Here is a 24,163-nt window from a genome sequence, read left to right on the forward strand (position 1 = left end):
AAAGCATTTCAGGACAATACTGTGTGCAGTTACACTTACTGTATACTTGTAGCTGTCCTCTGAAGACATTTCTTCCACGAGAGTTTTCAGCCTTACATTCATACATTCCTGAGTCCTCTAGCTGCACATTAGGTATTTCAAGCACAGCTTGGGATTTTCTCAGGCGGGCTTTACTTGGATTATGACCATTAACTTTCCTCCAAGAGATTGTTGGAACAGGGCTGAAATATTTAGTAAAATTAATGTTAATACTCTTCCACTATTGAGAATATAGATTCTGTTATCTGGTAGTTTAAACACTTAATAATCTAAGTAGCAATAAAACATAATCACAATTAAAGTTCATATAATGGTTGATATAGTTCATTTTCTATTGGGAATCCTTAATAAATGGATTGCTACATGGAATGTGTCTCTTTCATCCACAGGGGAGGCTGTTTTTACTGTGATCAAATAAATCACTTGAAATCAGTCTCTGTAGTGTTTCTTTAGCACTATATGCTTTACACCTGAATGCAGCCACTCCATAGGTCAACAAAAATAACTTCAAAACTTGGATGAACTTAGCAAATTCCAAAACATCCCAATTTTCCTGCAGTGAATCTGCAGTTCAGGTCAATCAATGAAAATACCATCTAGGTGGGGAATTTCTTTCTGGGGTAAATTTAAGTGACCACAGGTATGGAGACATTTTCTTACAATATTCCTCAAATTGCAAAACTGGTTGTGTAACAAGACATATTGATGACACTGCTGTTCCTATCTCACAGCATTACACTCTTGCTTGTTGCAGAAGAAGGGTTTTTTACTGCAGCTTGCTGTTCCACAGAGGTCTGTGAGGACCCTGGGTCATTTACATTCATACTTGGGGAAAAAATGCCTTAAATAGTGTTTGCAGTCATAAAAGTTTCTTTTTAGGTCAAAAACTCAACAGCCCAGTAGGCCTTCTGGTACAGACATATATTTTTCTAAATATGGCAGGTTTTTAAGAGGGAAAAAAAGGAAAAGGAATGGAACTGTCAATAAAGAAATATTTGATTGTGAGCTGAAAACTGGACTGCTTCAGGTACTCCACAAGAAGCTTGGAGGACACGATAACAAAAAATTGAACTTTTTGAAAAACATATTTTGTATTTATTTCATGTCTAAGCTTAGATATAAACACAGAGCCTGGTGGCAGTTTAGGTGAGGAAAAGCACTTCATAATAATTCAAATTTATTTAGTTTAAATTCAAAACTGCTATGAAATGCTGTCATGATTTGCTGACTTTCCCCTGCTACAAATGTATGAAGTTTCATTAAGAATATTACCTTTTCTTTAATATTTCAGGGTATCCAGTTTGAGACACAACAAAAGCATGTGACAAGCAAATTCTGCTTATTCTTCAAGCAGTTAGAATCACATGCAATAATAAGTATTACTGCAGTTGTACGCAAACTTGCAGACAAGATACTCCAAATTCTATTACTTTATAGAGATTAAGACAATTCCCAAACTTGTCATGGATTATCAGAAGACTTGTCTAATTTTAACTCCTGAGTGGCACATATCACTGAATTTTATTGAGCCTATTAATATCATTACCTTACAAAACCAACATATAGTCCCATATGGAATTCATTTTAATATACCAGGAAGAGAAAATAATTATTTCCCTTATCAGTTTCCTGCACTGATTAATTAACCTGACAAAATGAACTTTATTGTGAGTGTGCATGTATTCATTTCTGACACATGGTTCCTGCAATATCTTGTTATTATTGCAAAATGGTCTTTTACCACTGTCCCCCACAGAAGAAATACCTGTATGGAATATTTTTTGTTTCTCCTTGCTAAAAAAAATAGGCTGGTCTCTTTTCTTTCCAGCACTCTTGTTATATATATATTTTTCTTTTTATAAATGTTTTTGGATCATGTGATGAGTGTGGATCATAAGACCTCTTTTTTTTCTCTATCACCATAGAAACTTTGTAGCTTTTTCATTTTTAACCTTAAATTAATTTCTTGATGACTGATTTCAAATTTTGGTGTCTTGTGGGTTGGTTTTGAGGCCTCTTCTGCAGATTCCATGGTTCTAATTTATAAAGTTTCTTTCCTATAAGAAGCTATTTTGCATACTTTTCAGTTAGAAGACCAAAATAACTTCCCATTCCTATCTGATTCAAATACTTCAACATATTAAATTTTAAATATGAAGCACAAATAAGATATTTTTTTTCTGATGCACTAATAAAACTTTCTGTCTTAGTCCCACCAGTTATGTTATTCCTTTCACATCTTTAACTATACATTTTATTTGCTATACTTTAATACCTGTATGCATATATCAGATGTAATACAAACAACAATCTTTGTTTCTTTTTCTCCCTTTGTTAACTCTCATATTTAATTTCTTATTGCACACTTCATTCTGATATTCAAATTTAGATTCTTTCCAGAGTGACTTGTGGAAATTGTGTAAGTCTTCTGTTTTATATTTATCTTAAAGAGCTAAATGTATGCTTGTCTTTTTTTTTATATGGAATATAATTTTGTGATGATTTCTGGCTGCAAAACATCCACCATGGACAGATAAGAGTTTAACTGCTCATTATTTATCACAACACAAGTCCACAGTAAGAACAGGAATTCTTTATGTTGGTGCAGTATAATAGGACTCAGCAGCTGGTGCTTTATGACTGAAATGAGTGTGCAGATACACTTTACTTGGGACCTTAAAGGTGTCATGCTTGCTGTCTTCTGATAGTTATTTGGCCTTCAGCCTTGCTTCCAGTAAAATGAGTGATGAAGATGCTTCTTCTTTATTGTCATAGAGGAAAATGGATTCTGCTGGATAACACTAGTAAAGGGATTTTTTTGGTAGTGTATATTTCTGAGAAAAAGTCTAGAGCTTATAAAGCATGAAAGTTGTCTCATTTACCTGCTATGAGATTATTCTTAAATTCATGTGTTTGGAAAGTTTCCTTTAAATTGCATTTAACTAATTTTCCGAAATTTGCTTTTGTGTTTCCTTCAGCAAGTAAATGTGTACAACATGGCAAACACGGAAGAAACCTCTTGTCTGGGTCATTAGGAACCATATTTTAAAACAACTCAGTTATTTCTTCATCAGTATAAGGTAGTAAGTGGAATTTTTCAAGGAGATAAATTTACTTTAGCTGTGCAGATTTAATGATTTCAAAGGAAAGTATTCCCATATAACAAATCAGTATTTGCAGACAACTTGTAGTTCTGTTTAATGAAGCTTATTTTCCTTGCATAACTCACAAGTGACATATGAATTTTACATCTGAAATAAAAATGTATCTATATTTATTTCTCCTCTGTGACTTCTGTGAGGATGAAATGAAACATATGAGTGAGGATGTGAAAGAATAAAATGGTGTGATTGTTCTAGAAAACTCCAAAAGTCCACCATAAAAGCTAACTAACATATGCACATTTTTAATATGTTAAAATGATCCACAGCTTTTTGAAAAATAGAGCAAATGCTGAAGTACTTCTAGCATGAATATGAGTATAATGTAATATGCATATTTATTGAATCTTTTAACCATTATAATCTATTTCTATTTTGGTCTCAGCAGATATTTATGGGAATACAGTTTCCTTGTTTATTGTAACACCATCCACATTCAACTCCTATGAATAAATTGATTTGAGCTTCAGTTGACTTGAAAGACAAGCTTTCACCTCACTTTTGGAAAAAAATCCTCTGAGTACTACTGGTAAATCTTAGTACCATCAAGTAAAACCCTACTTGATTTCAGAAATACCATCATTAAACTTGTCATAAATCTAGACTGAAATAAAAAACCTAAGTGGTCCCTGGTGACTGTGATAGACATTACTGTGGGCTTGTACACTTCGAATTTGAAGAAAATATGAGCCCTAATTTTACCTTTGCATTTAGAAGAGATTATAAGACTCTTCAGTTTTCAGCAGTATATTATTTGGGATAAGTGCTGTTGAATTAGTTGGAATTCTTCACGAGTTTCAATAAAATATAGAAACAAAAACTTTTTAAAAAATATTGGAAGCTATTCTTCTTCTTGTCCATTTCATATGTGAAAGAATTTTATGACATGCCTTAAAGTACATGTTTGCTTTGGGAAATGGGAGAGGTAGAAATAGGAGTAATGTCTGAAATTTAAAATACCCTTTCCTTAGATCTCAGCTCTTAGTATTTCAAGAATATTTTAAATAGGAATGCATAGATTACTTTTTTATACTTGGTTTGTACAGATTGATGTGATATTTTGAAATATTTTATCTACTACTGTAGTTTTAATTCTGCTTCACACGATTTCTCTTTACCATGCATCACTGTTCTGAGCTGCATATTCAGACCCACAGGTGCACATCATAATATGACTTGAAAACCTCTGCATGCCTCTGGGGACTAGAAAAAAACCCTTTATTTTCTTATGCCTTCCTACCTTTCAACTGTTTTAAATATCTTTAATTGTTATAGCATAATTATGAGGGTTAAAATGTTGAGGACTATAATGAAATTCTCTCTGTCAGATGGTTTTCAGGAATGCCTATCAACCATGGACATCTACCTTTGGAATGTCCCATATAAATCTGTTCAGGGTTTTATGAGACACAATAACCACTTTTCCTTTAATTTGGTTTTTAAAATATGGTTAGTACTGAAATGTGTTAAATACAGCAGCCATGAGTATGGTGATTTAAAAATTAAAAGTGAATAGAAGCAAATGATGATGATCTTGAAGCCAGTGTGCAGAGTCCAGATCTGCAAGTGTCTTCAACAGATGCCCATGACTGTGCTAGAAATATCCATTGCATATATGAGTGTCATGTATTAATGTGGTTGTGCCACCACTTATCACCACTATTAGCTTGTTCTTTACGGCACAGAGCAAGGACAGTGCCTGCTTGGCTGGATATCCAGCTCCACAGCATTTTCTTTACGCATTAAATTATGGCATGTTAGAGCATCTCTAGCATCTAAAATAATGCCATGTATAAAGATGATTCATTTTCTGTAATGGTTCATTATTTGCAGTGAATTATACTCCAGAGTTCCTCTTTACTGGTTGATCAGAGTCTAAACTGATGTCTCAGTCTTCACACTTAACTTTTCAACAGCTAAATTTAGATAATGTAGCTGTCCAATACTCTAAGTTAGGTGATATGACCAACAGTTTTGGTGATTTAAGTTTTTTTCCAAATTCTTAAATTATAGTTAGTCATGAACAAATGAGTCACCTGATGAAGATGTAGTCAAATGAGACCACAATAGGCAAAGGTATTGGTTTGACAAGTAGTGAGGAAAGTGGAAAAGCTATTCCACAACCTTTTGGGTTTCCATTTAAAGTTAGGTAATGGTGTTTACTTTTGATGAAATTGCAACAGCACAAGCAAAAATTTAACATGAGAGAGCTGAACATCTCTTCCTATGTATTCAGTGTTTTCCTCATTACAAAACTCCATATTACATTATTGTCAGCATAGGATTGTGGATGGTATTTATATGGTGGAATTGGGGAGTTATTGAGCCTATTGAGGTATCACGTCTGTTAAAAGTTATGGAAATAAGTTCTGATTTTTCCTCAGCCATCCAGTAACTATTTTTTCTGGTCTCTGTATCACACCCTTCCTCAGCATGTGGCTGGGGACATTCTGAAGTAGACATTCTTCTAAAAAATATTGAAGACATAACAGGTAAATTGTCACCAGTCTGTGACTTGATCAAGGCTGTTAAGAAAGGAATCTGAAAAAACTTGAAAAGCACGAGACATATGATACCTGCTGCTTTACTAAAGGGGATAATTCCTGAAGAATCCATTATTTTAAGGGACAATGCTTTGAAGCAGAAAGTTTCTTTGAAAAGATGACACATTCTTGGCAGGTGTTCATACAGATCTTCAGGGCCACCGTACTGCAGTAGGACTGTGTTTATTTACCTTGTATTATTTTATAACTGAACTTTTATGTAATTTTTCTCTCTTTTAAATTTTGCCCAGGCAGATTTTCTTTAGCTAACACATTGATCTAGGATGTCCTGACTCTGCTGTACAGGTATGACCAGCATATGTGTGCAGATCCAGAAGATCATGAAGACTATTTACAATGAGTCCAAAAATACCCGAAATTGTGACATACCATCAATGAGGATGTGAATGTAAACACAATTCTAGCATGTCTCATCAGACACAGAGTTTGAAGACAATGAGTGTGATGATTTCCACATCATTTGGTGCATTTAAGGCTGCACTTAAGGCTCTATTGCCATAATACCACATACATTTATTTCTTTGTGGCAAATCCTGAAGAGAAACATAACAGTGGTAACTCTGTGAACTACTCCTGAGAAATGCTAGAGTTTTTTTCCTTCTGATTCTCTCAGACTCTGACACAGAGAGAAAGTCTACACATATTCTTCTGGATAGTAAGTTTGGAATAATAAAAGAACCCCAAAACTCCTCCATCTTTAAATATACAGTAAAGTTGCAAAGCTGGGCAAGTTCCTGAACACTGTTTTTACTAACATTTATAAATTTTCTTCAAGGTTTCTGAGAGAGAAAGAAAAGGGATTGGTAATATTGCTTCTTCAAGAATGACGTTCTAGTGATGGAGATTTTGTTTGGTAGGTTTTTCTCCCACTTCCATTATGCCATACCGTAAAAGCAATCCGATTTAAATTTTAGATTTAGAGTGAGGCAGAATGAGGCCTGGGAGTGCTACTTGAGATTTACCAAAGAATCTTTATTACATTGCTATGAATGATTGCAATATCTGTAACAGTATTACAAAGTCTATTTAAGAACAAGTCCACTTAGAAGAAAACAGAAATAAATCCAGCCTGAAAAGCAGGAACAAAATCCAGTCTGGCTCTAGCACCTTATACCATAAAAACATATTTAGCATGAGCTGAAAATTAACTTGAAATTTATGAAAGTCTTAGAAATATTTATTTTATATAAAAACATATGTTCTATCAAAGGGGGAAAAAAAAGAAAGAGAATCCTATATCTAATTTTATAAAACAAACTTTATTTTATAAACTATTTCTTCTTGTAAGTATTTTGTTATCAATAAAATTTAAAAGTGGCTTCCCTTCCACAGCTTCCAGGTCTGGCATCTGATAGGATTAATAAAATATTTTTCCAGTAGAGAGAACAGGTGTGAAGGGACATGGAGAAACATGATTTTTTGTTCTATGGAACTTAGGTATTTCTATATCAATTTTTTTATCCATCATGCAGTGTCATTTTAGGCAAATAATGAAACCAGATTAATACTCTGTGGAATGGTTTCTCAGTTTTAAAAAGAGAAAACAGACAATTCATGTCTCTGTGACCTATAGATGAAGAATAGAACATCATGCTAAACCTTGGTTTTGATGGCAGAGGCAAATTACTACCTGTGGACTTCTACACTGTGAATTAGCTTGAGGCTTGAAAATGTTAATTTATTAGCATGCATTGTTCCCACAGTAATTCTGCTATATATAGGAAAAATGGCTAAATATTTCAATCCAAGTTCCAACAATGGACTGAGTGTATAGCACCCAGAATGATTTGTTTTATTTAACGCCAGGTTACCTTTAATATCAAAGGTGTTTCTGTGTGCCACCATTACTGTGGGAAGAGGAAAGACTGTTTTGTGTTCATGGAAAAGTACAAGTAGCTTAATATTTTCCAAAAGACAATAACTAAGCAACTTCCAGGGCTGAATGCTTATGCCATGAGCTATCAGAATCCTTAGCAAAGAGGCACTCAATCCCAGAGAAACTTCATGCAGTTGTCCAAGGAAAAGACAGCTTATCCTCAGGGAGGAAAATACAGATCTGCTGACATATCCCAAATGCATTGAGAACAGAACTGTCATACTTAGCTCTAAAAACAATGAAGCCTGATTTATATCCCAGATGTTGCTGTCCTTTTTTGTTTTCTATGCATGTATGTCTCTCTTTCTCTCTCTCTCTTTATATATATACACACACACACCAATGAAGTGTGCTCCATTCCCAGGTTTATACCCACTAATACTCATCTGCTGCTTGCTGCCTTGACTGTGCACTCATGTCAATGCCCCTGGGTTTCAGTGTCGTGCAGTTAACAGAGGCTAATTTTGAGTATCACCAGCACACTAGCTCTGCTATTCTTTAGCACAACACCAGAGCTGAAGCAAGATGTGGATTCATGCTGACAACAAGGAGACTTAGGTTACAAAAGAGTTTGATCCCAGAATAGAAATCCTCATGAGACCTTTTTTGATACTAGATTACTAGGAAGGGGTCTGGATACAGGAACATCTTGTCTGGCTGTCTTGACAGTCTATAAAAGGAGGCGCCTTCTGCCAGGTCTGGGGGAAGAATCTTGGAAGACCTGTTTGGAAACATTCAAGACCAGTAGGTAATACTGGATTTTCCAAGATATGCCAACTAGAGGACAGAAGTCAAGGAGAAATATGTGGAAGACTTGGCTGACAGTTTTAACTTGTGGTCTGAACGTAAAAAGCCTTATTTTATAGATTCGAAGAGGAGAGAGGGTTAAAATCAGTCCATTGAAGTTAGGAAACAACAGTGCAATGGTAGAATCTTCTATTCCTATATGTGTAGAGACCAGATAAATAAGTGCACGTGCTAGATAGAGAAATGTGCAACTGTTTATCAATCTCTTGTTCCTCCAAAAATCTCATATAATTATGGGCCAGATGGAGAAAAAAAGGAATCAAGTACTGTGAAACCTCTGACCAAAGATTCATTCCTGGGTGCCTTTAACCCTCTTTTCTGAAATTATTCTCTTCATCATTATGCTATTTGCCAGAGCTCACTAAAACAGCCCTTTAAGATGTGGACTTGCAAAGCCTATCTTCTTGTACCTGCACAAATATTTGCAATATCTAGAAAACTGCTTCATAGCCGTTATCCCATGTCATTGGCTTAATGAGCCACACCAGCAAAAAATAACTTCTTGAGAAACTTCATGCAATTCTCCACAGTTACAGTCAAATGCTCTTCACCAGACCATAAAGATTTTTTTATTTGGTTGCTCTGATTTTTGCTTAGGTTCTATAGTCACTTATCCAAACACTTTGCCTTTATTTCTGCATATTGAAAAATATTTGATAATCTCTCTCTACATAGATTAATAGAATGGTTTGAGTTGGAAGGAAACAAAGATTATTGAGTTCCAGCCCCACTGGTGGGACACCTTCCTCTAGACCAGGTTGCTCAAAGCCCCATCCAACCTCATCTTAAACCCTTCCAGGATGGTGCATCCACAACAGGTATATGGTCTGCAATGAAAATACTGATAGTGACATGAAACATATTATAGCATTTCTAATAAAAGCTTGAAGATCAATTAGAAAAATTAGAAAAGTCCAGCAAAAGGAAAACAGGTGCCGAAGGTAACAAAAATACTGTATTTAATGGATTTAAAACTTTGAGACATTTATTAATTTGAATTGATTCAGAGTTCATTGTTTCAATAGAACATTTTTGAATGTTTCTTATTTTAAAAGTCATAAATTCCATTAATTTGTGTGACTTAAATATATGTAACTTCACCTTCTTTTTATTTAATTTCATTTAGAAAGCAGGATTTTTAAAAAGACTTCCAGCTGAGTTCTTGCAAGCCCTACTATATATGGGATGATTGTTTACAACTGAGCTATAAATCCCTTCCAAACAAAGTTAACAATAGAATTATTAAGGCAACATTAAATATGACAAAATGATAGACAAAACATCTATCAAAACTGCCTCGTTGGAATTCAGTAATACAATAAATAAATATTGTTAATTTATTCTTATAATTAACTAAGTATATTTCGAAACAGAAACATAGTTTTGACATTGCCAAAATGAAATAACTTAGCATTTAGAAGGAATGTTAGTATATTATATGTATGCTACCATTGTACAGAAATAGCATAAGCATAAAATAGTCTCAAAAATACAGAAAAATAAGCAAATGAGTCATAAGAAAAATTGTCTGTCAACACTGTTGTTTATTGATGCTTTTGATTCAAATATCTACGTGTTGATCTATGTGGTTTAAAAATAACCATAGTATAAATAAAGGGATGCATAAAACTTTTTTTTGTTTTTAGCAAAACAATCCTTTTGGCAATCTATAAAGCCATTATTTTAAGAGCAAAGATTGAAAACTCTGGTAATCTACAAGTACTGCAATACCCCAGATCTTGTAATTTGTTTTAATGAGAAATAAAATATGATTACTCACTCAAAATTGGCTGCTGGCACTATCATAATACAAATTCTATTTTGTTTTTTCCTGACTAGAGCCAGAAAACCAATGAAAAGTGACTTTTATGTGGAAAACAAAATAGAAGTCTGGTGTAATGCACAAACAAAAATGCACTAAGGAAAAGGCTGAAGTGTGAGGGTCAGGTAAGGTGTGAGCATAATACACAGTTTAAAATTTAAAAATCTGTGTGAAAGAGTGAGAGTAGAATTATTCATATAGAAGCAAGAAGACAACTTAGGGTTATATGCCAGAAAGAGTAATAAAGGGAAAAAAAGAAGATGTTTCTGACACTTGTGCTTTTCTTGCTTCCCTCTGTGGCCAAGGGTCTGGGCTCCTTGAAGAGGGCACAGGACCTTACAGCTTTTCATGCCAGCTTGGACAAACCAGTCTTGTATCATTTCTCAAACTATGAAAACTTGTTCATTTTGAGGCTTCAGAATAAAAAGTATATTTCCATCTATGCCTGCCTTTAAGTCCCATATTTAAAATAATAGTGTTAAAATCACTTATGATATAAGTATGCTCCAAAGTCAGGAAGAGCTGAAGGATGCTTGGATGGTTGTCACTGAAGTGCTTCATTAATTAATGTGTCATATACTGGGGATGGAATTTAGAGTCCTTTTGCATATCAACAGCATTAATTTCATCTCTTTATAATGGGCAGCAAAACAAAGGCACCAGAATTATTTCTTTGAATAACATACATGAAAAAAGGAAATTAAAGAACGGACCTATTCCCGCTAGGTGCTCCAGAAAGCAAAGTCAGTAACATTTGAGAAAAAACTAAAATGGCAACCTTGTGTCACAGAAAGCAGTGTCTGAAAAGTTGCATTTCTGGAGCAGGAAAAGCCAAGAATGTTTTAATTTGTGCAAAAGTATCAGCTAGGAAAACGATATCTTCACCAGAATTTTTCTGAAGAATAATGTCATGATCTGTCTTCCATATTTACATAAGAAATCTAAGGTCTGACCTTGAAATGGACATAAAAAATAAGGATTATGTGGACTACAAACAGAAACCTCATTATCCATTAGCTCATTTATTAGTTTTCAAATAAAAAAAAAAAGCTTGTCTTTTTAAATAACAGAAGACACAAGCAGTGAAAACTGTTACTCAAAAGCAAACATTAACATATTGCTGTTTAGAATTATTTTTATTAATTTTGATATTTTGAGTTCTTCAATTTCAGATTTTTATCATTTTCTTTTCAATTATTTATTTTAACAACATTTAATAGTAAATACTAATCAGGATGTAGCCATTCTGCAAATTAAAAAAAAAAGTATTTCTGTTATTGTGAAATGTTAAAAATAAATAGAAGATGTTAATACATTGTTATTGCCAGTGTTTTTTTAGCATGTTTTTTTTTTTTTTTTAAATACAATCCCCTGTTTTGTTAGGGAACAAAGAAAATTCAAGTATTTACAATAGAAATTACATAATAAAATGGGTGGCAGAAAACATATCTGTATGCTATATATAGGTACATAGATGAAAGATAGATGTATCTGAAACATAAGTTGTTGTGTAGATGTGACAGTGAATATGTCTGTATATGCCCAGCCCTGGACCAGCATATATATCCATCACAAAAGGTCACTAATTGCAAAATGCACATTCTGATATATACACAGTAAATTTTATTTGGCTCCTCTGCTTTTCACATCTTGTTAAACCTCAGCAGTAAATCACTGATTTATGCAGTGATTTGTTAGACAATGACTAATGCTCATGATAAGAATTGTTATCTAGTGCAAATTAGATAATCTTGAGACATTTCACAACTGCATTACTTTGAATTCTTTAGCAGCTACAAAGTCTGTTTGCGAGTGGTATCAGTAACATAATATTTTCACTTGTAACTGAATCAGCTACATGTTGCTTGGATCAGAATAAAATCCTTCACAGAAAATTTATCTCTGTCAAGCAATTAAGGTATTTGACTCTAGTTTGAAGACAAAAGCTTCAGAGCTTCAATTTATTTAATTATTTTATCCATAGTGACTGTCAGTGCTAAATAAACATTATTAATAAATCATTAATCAGTAACTAAAGACTAGGATCTTCCCAGAATATTTGCTAAATGTCTGCTTCAGGAAATCTCATTGGAATGTTTGTCATTCTCACAATTACAGTGGAGAGAGCAGAGTGTTTCAGACAGCTAAACTGAAGCATGAGAAAACCAGCAGCATATTGGTTTTAAGACTGTAATAACCCCAGTGTTATTTGCAATCAGAATTCAAAATATCAAGTTTCAAAATACTAAATAAAAAAGGAACAAATTAGTTGTTGATTCAGTTTAGCAAATGGGACCCATGCCAAGTAACAAGCAACAACCCCTACAGGGCATTAGAAACAAGAAATGGGGACAAAAAAAATAAAATAATGAAAATGAATAGGAAATTTGATGCATTTCTGCTTCTCACCTCAGCCTTCAGGTTTCAAATGGTGCCTGAAATGTCATTCATGTAATTATTACCATATCAAGTTGAAAGCAATTTCAGTTCAGCTGATTTGATTGTGCATTAATGGCTGGGAAAAGAAGATAAGGAATGTGCATGGTAAAAATAGCTGCCCATTACTATAGCAGCAAATGGGGTCTTGTTAGGTAACCTGAAATTCCTTGCTCATTGAGGTGGTCTTGATTTTTTTGTTTATTAAAGATTAACACCAAGTAAAGAAGAAGAAACAACCTCATCAAAATCCTTCCTCTCAACTTCACCTTCTTTTTAGAATAGTGATTGAATATTGTTGAGAGAGTTTACTAAATCTCACGGTGCTGAAGGTGAAAGGTCTGTTTCTTGCCTTTCAGTGATGGTTGCAGAGGACAATGTGTGTCATACCTCCTTTTCACTGGAAAGTTGACTTGTAATCTGTCAGCAGCTGCAATTTAATTCCAGCAAAATAAGAAAATAAGAAGTAGTATTTTGGTTACTGCTTCAACCATAGCCTAGAGTCTAAAAGGACCTCGTTGCCAACTATTGACGTGGCAGTGTTTCTGACAGAAGAGACCCTGGAGCCATTGGCCTATTTTCCTCATTTATTTCAACATCTCAGGGAATCTCTCCATTTATTGCTTTTCTGTCCTCTGTCACATACCTCTTTCCTCATCTTCACTATATAAAACATAAGACTTGTGTTTTACCCTACAAAAACTCTTGTCTCACATTTGTTTTCTAAACTACTGCTTACATTTGTGTTGGGAATGAATTTGCAAAAGCTGCAGTCGCTAATGGCTCCCTCCATGTGGGCTATGGTCTCCCAGCTTTTGTTTGGACTGGTTTGGTTATGTTCTGTTTCTTCATCACCTTCACTGAACTTAAATAGATACAACTGAAAAACTTTGTTAGAATTTCTCTTCAATTATTTGTGTATAATTTCAGTTGACCTGCACACTGAGAGCATCTTGCTATTGGTCAAACATGAAAAAAAAAGCAAGAAAGGAGTCGGTATTGGATATATATCATCCAGTCAGTAATTAGGAACTGTTAGGAGAAACATTTGAACAGAAGAAATCCAGTGACCAGTGACACATGAAGAAGAAAAGGACAACAAAATGTTTAAAAAGCCCTCTCAGAGACAGTGGAGACAGGCTTTGAAAAGTCACTCTGGAAAAACAGACCTGCTGAACAACGTGAAGGAATGACTCTCAGGAAAACAGACTGTTGTCTTAAAACTCCTAATCTCTTATGTTTTTTCCTCCTTAGGTAAATAAGAAGAATTGGTATGTAAAATATAGTATTTCTCAGACTAAATCTTTTGTGGAATTCCTCCAAAGGAGTTACAAAGACAAATGAGCCCTTTGTAATCGAGGCCATGCTGTAAAAAACTTGTATGTTTTTTGATAAGCCATGAACTAAAGCAAGCAGGATATATGATACTTAACAGCATAACTATGGACCAAAGACAAATGAGCCCTTACTTTTTAATCGAGGCCATGCTGTAAGAAACTTGTATGTTTTTTGATAAGCCATGAACTAAAGCAAGCAGGATATATGATACTTAACAGCATAACTATGGAGACTAGGGGAAAGATGTCCAAAAGAATATCATTATGGAAAGGAGCTGATAAGAATTCAATACAGTGAGATTTATTTTCAACATACCACACAGAATTTAATGAGGTATTTCGGAAAGAACCCCACCTGTTATAATTTTTTATATGTTTCTAGAGAAACATCATTGAAGGAACATCTGATTTTGGCAGCATATATGTGAAAGAGAAAGAATATCTTTGACTCACTAGAAATGACTCTTAGTTCTGTCTGCCTGTATACTAGCATCCTTATTCTTGGGAACAATCATAATAGTACTTGAGTAACTAATAGTAACTAACACCACAAAACTGAAATGTTATCAATTTCATCCTATATTCTGTAATTTGAATATTGTATAGAAGTAATTTTCATTTCACTTTCTCATACCTTTCTTTCCCTAAACTCTTTTGTCTACAAACATCTAAAAACTCCTTGACAGGAATAGCAAACACCCATTCTGTACTAGTGCTGTTATGTCAGGTAGAAACTGTAGAGTGGGTGCTGCCACAAAGTGGGTTAGGACATGATCAAGACATTGTGCTCTTTGATTCTTGTATAAATTATTAATATGGGGGAGGGGAGAAAACTCTCCTAATGTTTGTTTATTCTCCAAATATGAATTTTTTACAGGGAAAACTCTAATTTACTGGCTTATAGTATCCCTGTGAATGAATGGGTGTGAGTCTGGTAAAACTTTCAATTAAAAAACGTTTTTGCTTTTTGTTTAGGTGATTGGTACTTTTCATTTTGACAGAGATACTGTTAACTTGACTGAATTCCTGACCACAGAAATAGCTGGGCAGGTAGTTCATAATTATCTACTTAGTCAATAGCTTATTTTGAGAGTGCAGTAATGATGATCTGTAAAATAAAATCCAGCAAAATAATGAAACCACAAATCAGGCATGTCTCATCTTAATAAACAATGTTATCTAATTAGAAAGAATCTTTACTTACTTTCCAAGTGCAAAACACTCCATCTTAACAGTAGTTCCCCTTGCAGCTGTAACTATGTAAGGAAAATGGACTTCAATTTTTGGTTCATATTCCCCCATCACACCTGGAAAATAACAAATGTTTAAAATATGAAACATCATCAGTTTTCCATAATCACAGAAAGACCTGTGGCCTGCTTTTTGAAGCTGCCCAGCAATAAAGGTGGTAACTGATGGAGATAGCCTCTCTTGATCAGATGTGCTGTGATCAGGTCCAGTATACATATACACTAAAATGCTCTTCAGTTTATCAGTAGCACAACATTGAGCTTAAAAAAAGGATTTATTTTTTGGAATTAGGATTAATAATTAAATTTTAAAAGATTAAAATGGACAATCCATAGAAGAGTGAGAATTTTCAAGGACCAAAACTTTGTTTACCAGCACACTGACAATTAGACAAATAAATCAACATATCATGCTTTGCTTGACTGATGACCTTCTAAGCTCAGGGAAAAAACCCTCAAATTATGAAGGAGCATTTGTGTACACAGCTACAAACACAGATATGTAGACATGAATATTTCAGTTGTGTAATTTTCAGTAAGACTTTTAATTTGGAAGAAGGTTTCTTTTCAGGACAATGCTTTAAGTACTGTAAGATAGCATTCTAGGAAATGGGGAAACATTCAGGAATGGGAAAATATAAAAGTGGAAATCAATAAAGTTATCTCAGATTTGCTGTAGAGTGATTGACAGCTTTGGAGAATCACAAAAGATTTGGAAATGAGAAATAAGTAAGGAAACAGAGCTATGTTTTATAAGGTTTCCAATTTAGAAATTTGGATTTTATACCACTTGGAGAAAATATCATAATCAGCATGGAAGGAGAAGAATATGACTCTAACAGCTGTCTTTGGTTGGATGGAATTTAGGGTATGGGGGTAGGAAACACCTGGGAGCAAAAGGCTGTATTTAAGAAAGTAAGAATGCTTCAGATTTTCAAATGAGGAAAATGGAATAAAATCTGACTTGTTGAAAAAGTAGCAACAAGACAAATCTAAATCTATAAAAATCAGTCAAGATTCTCCAAAAAACTCTAAAGCAAGCAAATAGGAACAAGAAATGAAAAGGCAGGGAGAAAAGAGATCTCTTATATGAGAAAGAAAAGAAATGAACGTAAGAAGAAACATGGAAGTAGAGGACTACAAGATTTACAGCTGAGAAAATAACAGTTGGCAGAGATAGATGAAAAAACAACCCACAACCTGCTAGAGCAAAAAACAATACATAAGACTGAAATTGTAAAACATCTATTCCTAGCCTTCAAATGTTCCTTATGGGACTCAGGAATTTCCAGTGGGGGCTGTGGGCTCATTTTCCACTGTCACTCAGGCCCCTGAAGAAGCTTGGCTCTGGGAAGAAGTCTGAACATTTATACATTTAAATGTTTCATCAGAGGCTTAAGTCTAATTAGAAAATCTAAATGTGTCCCATAAGTGAATCAATGACAGAAAAATAAAGTATAAAAATGCTTTTATTTCTAATAATGTAATTCTATAAATAATTCTATAGGTAGCAGATTTCTTTGTAAAAAAAAATATCCTCCAAGTATTATGTGTTCTAGCAATACTGACTCATTTCCTCCAAGAAATGACTCAATCAGTGTTTTGACATTGCTTTATGAACCCTGTTTTTTTTAATAGGAAAAACCCCAAAAACATGTGTGTCCTGGGTATTAAAATAAAGCCAGGCCATCAAAAAATGGTAGTCAATTAAAATTTTCCTTAGCCTAGACTGAAGTGATTGCTAGTATAGTATGTAATAAAAATACATTCCCACTGGATTGTAAGATGTCAGTAAATTTATAATTTAGTTACACTCTTTGTAACTTCATTTAATGTTTTCTGAATTTTTTTGTGACTATGAATACTAGTTTCTGATTTATCTCAGTTAACCAATTACATGGTTTTACAAGATATCGATCATATCTTTTTTCAAATATGTCTTTAACAGACTGCTAAACTCCAGACCATTAATCCTTCTTCAAAAAGAATCTTTAAGAAACATTCCTAGTGCCCATGTGGCACCTCTTCAAATTCCACTCTCTCACTTTGAGATGTGAAGGTGAGAACTGCGCAGCAATAATGAAGATGTAGATCTTTCTATCACAGTATTTATTTTCTTGGAGTTTTTTGTTTCAAAAAAATTCAGTTCTATTTGCTGTTTCGTACTTGAGATGATGTTCGTACACTGTGGCACCCTAATGTCTTTACTGACAATATCTGATAAAGGTATTATTACTTCTCTGTTCATTTTGCTTCCAGATAATTTATGTGTGGAATAGTGAAGTCCCAGATAAGTCTTCACTTACAATCTCTCAGTTCTCCAAACTGTTTAGGTACTCATACAATACGTGGATTTTTTTGTAATCTATCTTTAATGGAAAATGGGGCTGTACTTCAGCCCCTCTAAGAATTTAGTTTCCTCAACAGCCTTTGATGGCTGACGCTGTAAAGAACTACATGAAATGCAAGCAGCTTGGCCATTTCTGTTCATATTCTCTTAGACTCTTTAGGAAAGCTGTATACAGACTGAAGCACAATTTCCCTGGTTAAAAGCTGTGTTGTTGGTATATGACTGTGTGGTAAGACTACTGTATGCTAATGTGCTGAATATAATCCTAATGATTATACTTTTAAAATTTATTTTCTATCAACACACAAGACACAGAAGTCAAACCTAGTGGTCTGTCATTCCTCAGATGTTCTTAGGAATCCCTTTTTTTTTGAAAAAAAAAAAACCCAAAAAAACAAAAACAAAGAGAAAAACCCCCACCATTTCTACCTACCTTCCTTCTAGTCCTAAGGCTCAGCAAAGGAAAATAGTACATCCTGCTTCCTTCCATACAGAAGTTGGGCCATGGGACTTTGTTATTATTTGTAGTGTCAATATTTCCTCTAAGATTTCTTCTATATAAACTTCAATTACAAGAACATCAGTCCTGATAGAGCAATCTCTTATGTTCCCTTGTAGTGAATACTGCTGAAAATAGTTCAAGTTTTATGATAGAGCCTTCTATTCCTAAGGTTTTTCTTTTAAATCTCTGATATCTGCTGACTGTTCACACTCTCTAATAGGTTTTGTGCTTCGATGAAATTAAATTGGGGTGGTTTTGCTTTTGGGTAAGACTTTGTTCTGGAAACTAATTGTGTTGAGTTGTTACATAGTATTCAACATTTGCTTTTTTAACCCTGAATAAAAGCAGAACTTATAATAGGATTAAATCATTCTTACCTTTAAAATAATACAGTACATCTCTACCCATCTGAGGGGCAATATTATCTTTCAGATCTTATGTTTTTAACTTACATTAAGTCCCTTTGGTGAGTGCAATCTGTACACTTACTGAATGCTCTTTGCATGTCATTCATACTCTTAATGAAATGCTGATTGACTGATGCTTTGCACTACGTTCTGTTCTTCTGGGTTGTTGCTGCCCTAGCAAGCAACATGCCTGCAGCAACTGGCAGGAAATGTATAAAAATTACTGAGCAATTGCTTGGTGTCCCTATGAAAATTAGGAAACAAAAGTCGATTATTGCAGACGGACATTTTTCATCCTTATTATTTATGATCTTTGAGACCATGAAGGCCATTACAGTTGCATGGATATTAAGGGAATTGTTAAGGCCTTACCTTCCCATATTACACTGTAATTGCTCTGCTATGGCTGTGGTGCCTCTAGGCTCTTTAGCTTTCTAATTTCTGTTTTGGTCACTGTGAGTCAGGGATGGCAAAACAATCGTCACCTGCATTTTCATGAAAATTTTTGTTCATTTGTATTAAATGCTAAAAGGAACCTGAACTTTTAAGAAATAAAGGTCTTGAGCTACGTGCACTGGAATCAATCTCTCTCAGGCTTATATACATGACTCTCTTACAGAGATTTGGCTAGGGCTATAAAAAATCCTCTCAGTCATTTTTTATACCCAGTTATCAAACATGAAATACAGCAATAAATAAAATTGATCAGCAGAGAATAAAAACATAATATATGATTTTCAAGTGGCTAACAAATCACGGAGCTCATGTGGTTTGGTCACTACAGAGCCATGGGATGCTTTTCTCAATGCTGCTGTTCTCTGCTTTCCCATGGAAAAAAAAAATCCTTTCTGAAAATCCCTTACCTTTCAAGGCTTGACCCCCATCGTTCACTATTTTGTAGGCTAATTACTTAGTTTGCTAGACTCCCTACTTCCCAAGCTTTGTTGTTCACCTGAGTTCAGATCTGGGTATAAAAGTACTGAATATGTGGTTGATATGAAACATACCTCTTCAAAATAAATCTTATCCTTGCTTTCACTCTGAAATATGTCATTCCACCTTAAATTTTCCAGTGTTTGGGTCTCTGCCCTTTCAGGCAGGGTCTTCTTGGTTGGGGGAGATCTAAAAACTAATAATCCTTTTGTTCTGCCTCTGATTACCAAAGAAGACACTGATTTAAAGGATTGAGCATATCACAGGACAAAGTACAGTTTAACCTTGTTAGAATCAATGGCTTGTTAGTCATCCAGCCAGAAAGGGACCTCTATATTTATAGAGATCTCTCCTTCAGATTTTTTTTACAATGGTGCAGTTATCACAAAGTAATTATTCTTCAACCCAAGTACAGAAAAAAAGTATTCAAAAAATCAGGTTTACTTTTAATAAGGGGTTTCATTTAATAAGTTTTTTCCTGCAATTTTACTGTAAATCTGTGACTTGAGTTCTACACTCTGCTACTCAATGTCTTATGAACACTAAGCTATGTCTGCATTTCAATTTTCTATTAAAAAAAAGAGATGACATAACAATGTGATAAATATTGATTTTGAGGCACTTACATATCACAGGAATAGATGTAATAAAATTTCAAACATTTACAGATATTACTGCAGCTAAAATTCTTTACATTATCCACTAGGGGCCATTTAATGGAAATGGAGACTGGAATAAAGAAGAAAGATCACCTTCTGATTTTCAGTCCTTTCAGCTAAGAACAAGTGAAAGAACTACAGACAGGATATCAGACATTATTGTTTTGCAAAGGACTGCTCTACCTCTTCATTTAGCCTGCCAATCCTTGACTTATACAACCTCAGATGAAGAGTGTGGATAAAACGCAATGTCTATACAATAGGAATTTTTCCTTCAACAGACCAAAAAAATATCTGACTGCTGAGAAATCATGACCCATCCTCTTATTAAGCTGTGTAGAGGCTGATGCTTCTTCCATTAATCTTCCAGATTTTAACTACCGTCTTGCATGTCCCAAAACATGAAGGCTCCTTAAATCCTTTCAGCTAAAGTGATTTGTATTTGTTACATACTCTTTCAGTAATAGCTCTTTAACTTCCTTTGGGGACTAATTTTGAATGGAACAGGTTACAGGCAGTGCTTGAATAAGTGGCTGATAAACATTTAGGACAGTAGATAGAAAAGATTCTAAGATTCCTGGCTAAACATCATCAGAATGCTCAGGAGAAAATGAAAGCCAAATATTTTCCCTGCCCAGGAGAAAGATTAGGCATGGATTGATACTTGCCATTATTTTGTTAACAAATGATAAATCCCTCCCAGCTCTGTGACTAAGAATGCTCATCTGAGAGGTTTGTACAAAGAAGTCCCTGATCTTAATCTGATGATGCAGGAATGTTAACATGGTTTTCTTATATCCTGAATAAAGCTCTAAAGACAAATTTAATTTGGATTCTTACTATTTTGCATCTTCCTCTCAGTTTCTGGGAAACCTCTTGAGTCATGATAAACTCATCCTGCTGAATAAGAATTTTTTAATAATTTTACAGATCAAAAGTTGAGTATCCTAACACATTGTAATGATGATCGGTTGTGTGAATATGTATCTAAACCCAAGAAAATTTTGCCTAAGAAATTGCTTACAGAATATTTATGTATAATTTCTTCTTCTATCTATAACCTGCGATGAAAACTAAGGTTGTCTAAAATGTGGATCCCTTTGTGGTAAAGGAATATTTAGCACTTTCTTTGAAGACCTGCACGGTTAAATGTCTCCAGAAATTTGTTTGGGAGAGCCTTGAACACATTTACAATGACAGTAAATTGACAGCACAAACTGAATTAATTAAAGTATAATGACGATGCCCATCATTGTATCTGGTCTGCAGAAGAGATTTTAAATGAACTGGGAAGAATTTATTGACTCACCTTCTATTAATCTTATTTGAAATGGAAGGACCAGCACCTGCTGTAAGTCCCTAGAAATTTAGTGTGGAATGGTTGTTTTAAGGTAACAGTCCACAGGATTCCTTCTACCTAAATGTCTCTCAACCAGGTTTTGAGCTATGAATTTATCATTTGAGAAGCCTTGAAAATGCTCATGTGAAATTGCATTCTGTAATGCACTGAACTAAGCACTAAACTGAATTAAGGCTAAATAGCCAACATTGTTTTTGTATGTTAGAGAGCAAATCCTGTTGCATAACACTGGATGGAAAGACTTCTTTACTGGAATATATCCCAATATAAGAGAAAAATTGGCAATTCAGTGTCTGGAAAAAATATCATAATGAATACAGCACAAGAAGGGAATAAACTCTAATTTAAAACTAAGGGATAAGATGTTCATGTATTCCTAATTTTAAAGGAATAAATATGAAAGAAAGGCACATTTAGCACAATAAAAAGTGTTTAAAGTTTAAACATGACTTTACTCTCACCATTTTATAATCCAGATTTTATTCATACTTGATTTCACTAGTTTATCAGTTACACTGAACTCTGAACTCCAGAAAGCCCCTTCTAGAGATAGTATTACTATCTTCAAATACATTATTATTTATAACTCTTAAATGTTTGTATGTCATACATACAAATAAGATTTCTGTCTCTCTTAAACATTAAAAACAACCAAAAGCACTTAATTTTCAGTTGAAAGCAGGTGTTTTATGAATGAAATAATGGGAACTGAGTCCAAACCCTCAAAACACAAAAGCAATGAGAAACTCTCAGAATAAGCAATGAGGGAAATATTGGCATATTATTTAGTTCTTCAAATGAGAGACCAAAATTTCTAGTGTACAGATTGGGCTGCAGAGACTTTTGTTCACATATGTTTGAAGATGTTGAGCAGACTATGACCAAGTCTGCAGCCTTATTCTGTGTAGAAAAGTCTTTAGTGAGTAATAAGGTAGACTTCATCAATTTCCTACATATTTTAAAAATGGCATCTAAGCTCTCCTAAATCCAGCACATCTGGTATTGGATGAAACCAAACTTCACACTTCAGACATTCAGAAATGAGTGAGCACACGTGAGTGGCTTGTACACAATGCTCCAATATGAAGATTTGTGCATATCCAGTTGCAGCTAAACATGAAAATCTGAACATTGTCACTGACTAGGTATGCAGATAATTTTGCTGAGCAGCCATACACATCAAGAAACAAAAAGGACCCACTACACAGTCAACATCTTGCTTGGGAAGCCTAGCTCAATGAAAACCAAATCATAGGGGGTTTTGTTCCATTTTGTTTTTACAGGGAATGAGATTATATTGAACTTGACACAGGAAATATGTGTCAGATTTTTTTTAGGCATCACTGGACAATGTTTATTGTTTCTCCTTTCCAATTGCCTGATATTCATCCAGGACAGGCTCACAAAAGATATTCAGAAACCTGGCAAATTTTATTTAATCTAAGTGATTAGGACAAAGATCTAATTTTTATGGGGTTTGTAATTATCTTCCTGATGAAAGTTCTCTAGGAATCTCATTTTTCCTACAGGAAATTACATAATTGTTTGTACCTCAAATATGACCTTAAGCTTTTTTTTTTTCTTTGCAACCTGCAAAGTTATTTTACAGAATGAAAACAAAAGATTCCCTTTCCAACTAGGTGCCAGAAGTGTCAAAAATATTGTGATGTCCAGAGAGAGTATTTCCCTCTCTTCTGATCAATTAGAACTCTACGGCACCTTATAGTGTTGCTCTAATATTCATTGTATCTAATAAGCTGGGAAAAGCTTCCTAAATAAGAATTTTTTTTTCAATTCAGACTGCCCATATAACCCTGCAAAACAAAGAATCTATTATTTTCTCAATATGAAAGGCCAAACTAAAATTTCTCTGTCATCAGCAACAACTATTGAAATAGCCATTATTTTAGACCCAATAGATACATTCTGTTACCTACTTGCTGCGGTTTTAATTTCAAGCAAAACTCCTGCTGTTCATAATCAAATTATTTTGGTACTGACAAGAATTCCAAACTGACAAGTAATTTTTGTTTGAATAGTATGACATACTCTATGACTGCAAAGCAGCAGTCACTGGTGAATTTCTATCTAAGATCCTGGGACACTAAGATACACAACATTCAGGACCATTCTTCATACTCTGAAACCATTTGCAGCTGTAAAGGTTACTTTCATTATCAATTTGCACAAATTTTACTTTAGTCACCAAGAATTAAAGTATTACCAACATAGTTCTGTCTGAAATCTTCATAGTCATAGTTCAATGCAACACCATTCCTAATCCTGACAAATTTAGAAGAACATTTTTTTCAAGTTCAGTAATTTTAGGCTTTGTATATTCTATGTACGGATCAGTTAACCACTCTTTCTTTGTGCAAGTTTCATAAATCATGAGTAAAAATGAAACGAGAAAACATAAGTGCAGAAGGTGTGCAAGTGGGTACATGGCTAGGATCCTGAGCTATTTTAGCTAATTTAAAAAAGCAACCATTGCATTTCCAGCACATAGTACTTCTGTAAACTAATGGGAAGATTTAGCAATTACAAATCCTCTAAGGAAGTTACCATAACAGAACTCAAAAGCAGACTAAACTCAATGCAAACATTGGCAGAGAGAGAATTCTTGCTCTACAGTGAATCCTGGAACATATTTTCCCAAC

The 24,163-nt window shown here is 34.2% G+C and overlaps 1 protein-coding gene across 5 annotated transcripts in view; it reads right to left on the minus strand.

Annotated features, from left to right (window-relative positions):
- Positions 1-24,163, minus strand: part of CNTN5 (contactin 5) — a 603,192-nt gene that overhangs the window by 130,704 nt on the left and 448,325 nt on the right. For all 5 annotated transcript variants that reach the window (XR_005628589.1, XM_039718730.1, XM_039718731.1 and 2 more), the window contains 2 exons: positions 15,247-15,349; positions 40-221 (listed from right to left, as the gene is read on the minus strand). Coding sequence is in view for 4 of the 5 variants with exons in the window: in XM_039718730.1 (XP_039574664.1) it covers positions 40-221; positions 15,247-15,349 (285 nt within the window). In the remaining variant the exon portion in view is untranslated. The remainder of the gene's footprint in view (positions 1-39; positions 222-15,246; positions 15,350-24,163) is intronic.

This window comes from Passer montanus, unplaced genomic scaffold (genome assembly GCF_014805655.1).
Source record: "Passer montanus isolate IOZ18808 unplaced genomic scaffold, ASM1480565v1 scaffold4, whole genome shotgun sequence".
Taxonomy (NCBI): domain Eukaryota; kingdom Metazoa; phylum Chordata; class Aves; order Passeriformes; family Passeridae; genus Passer; species Passer montanus.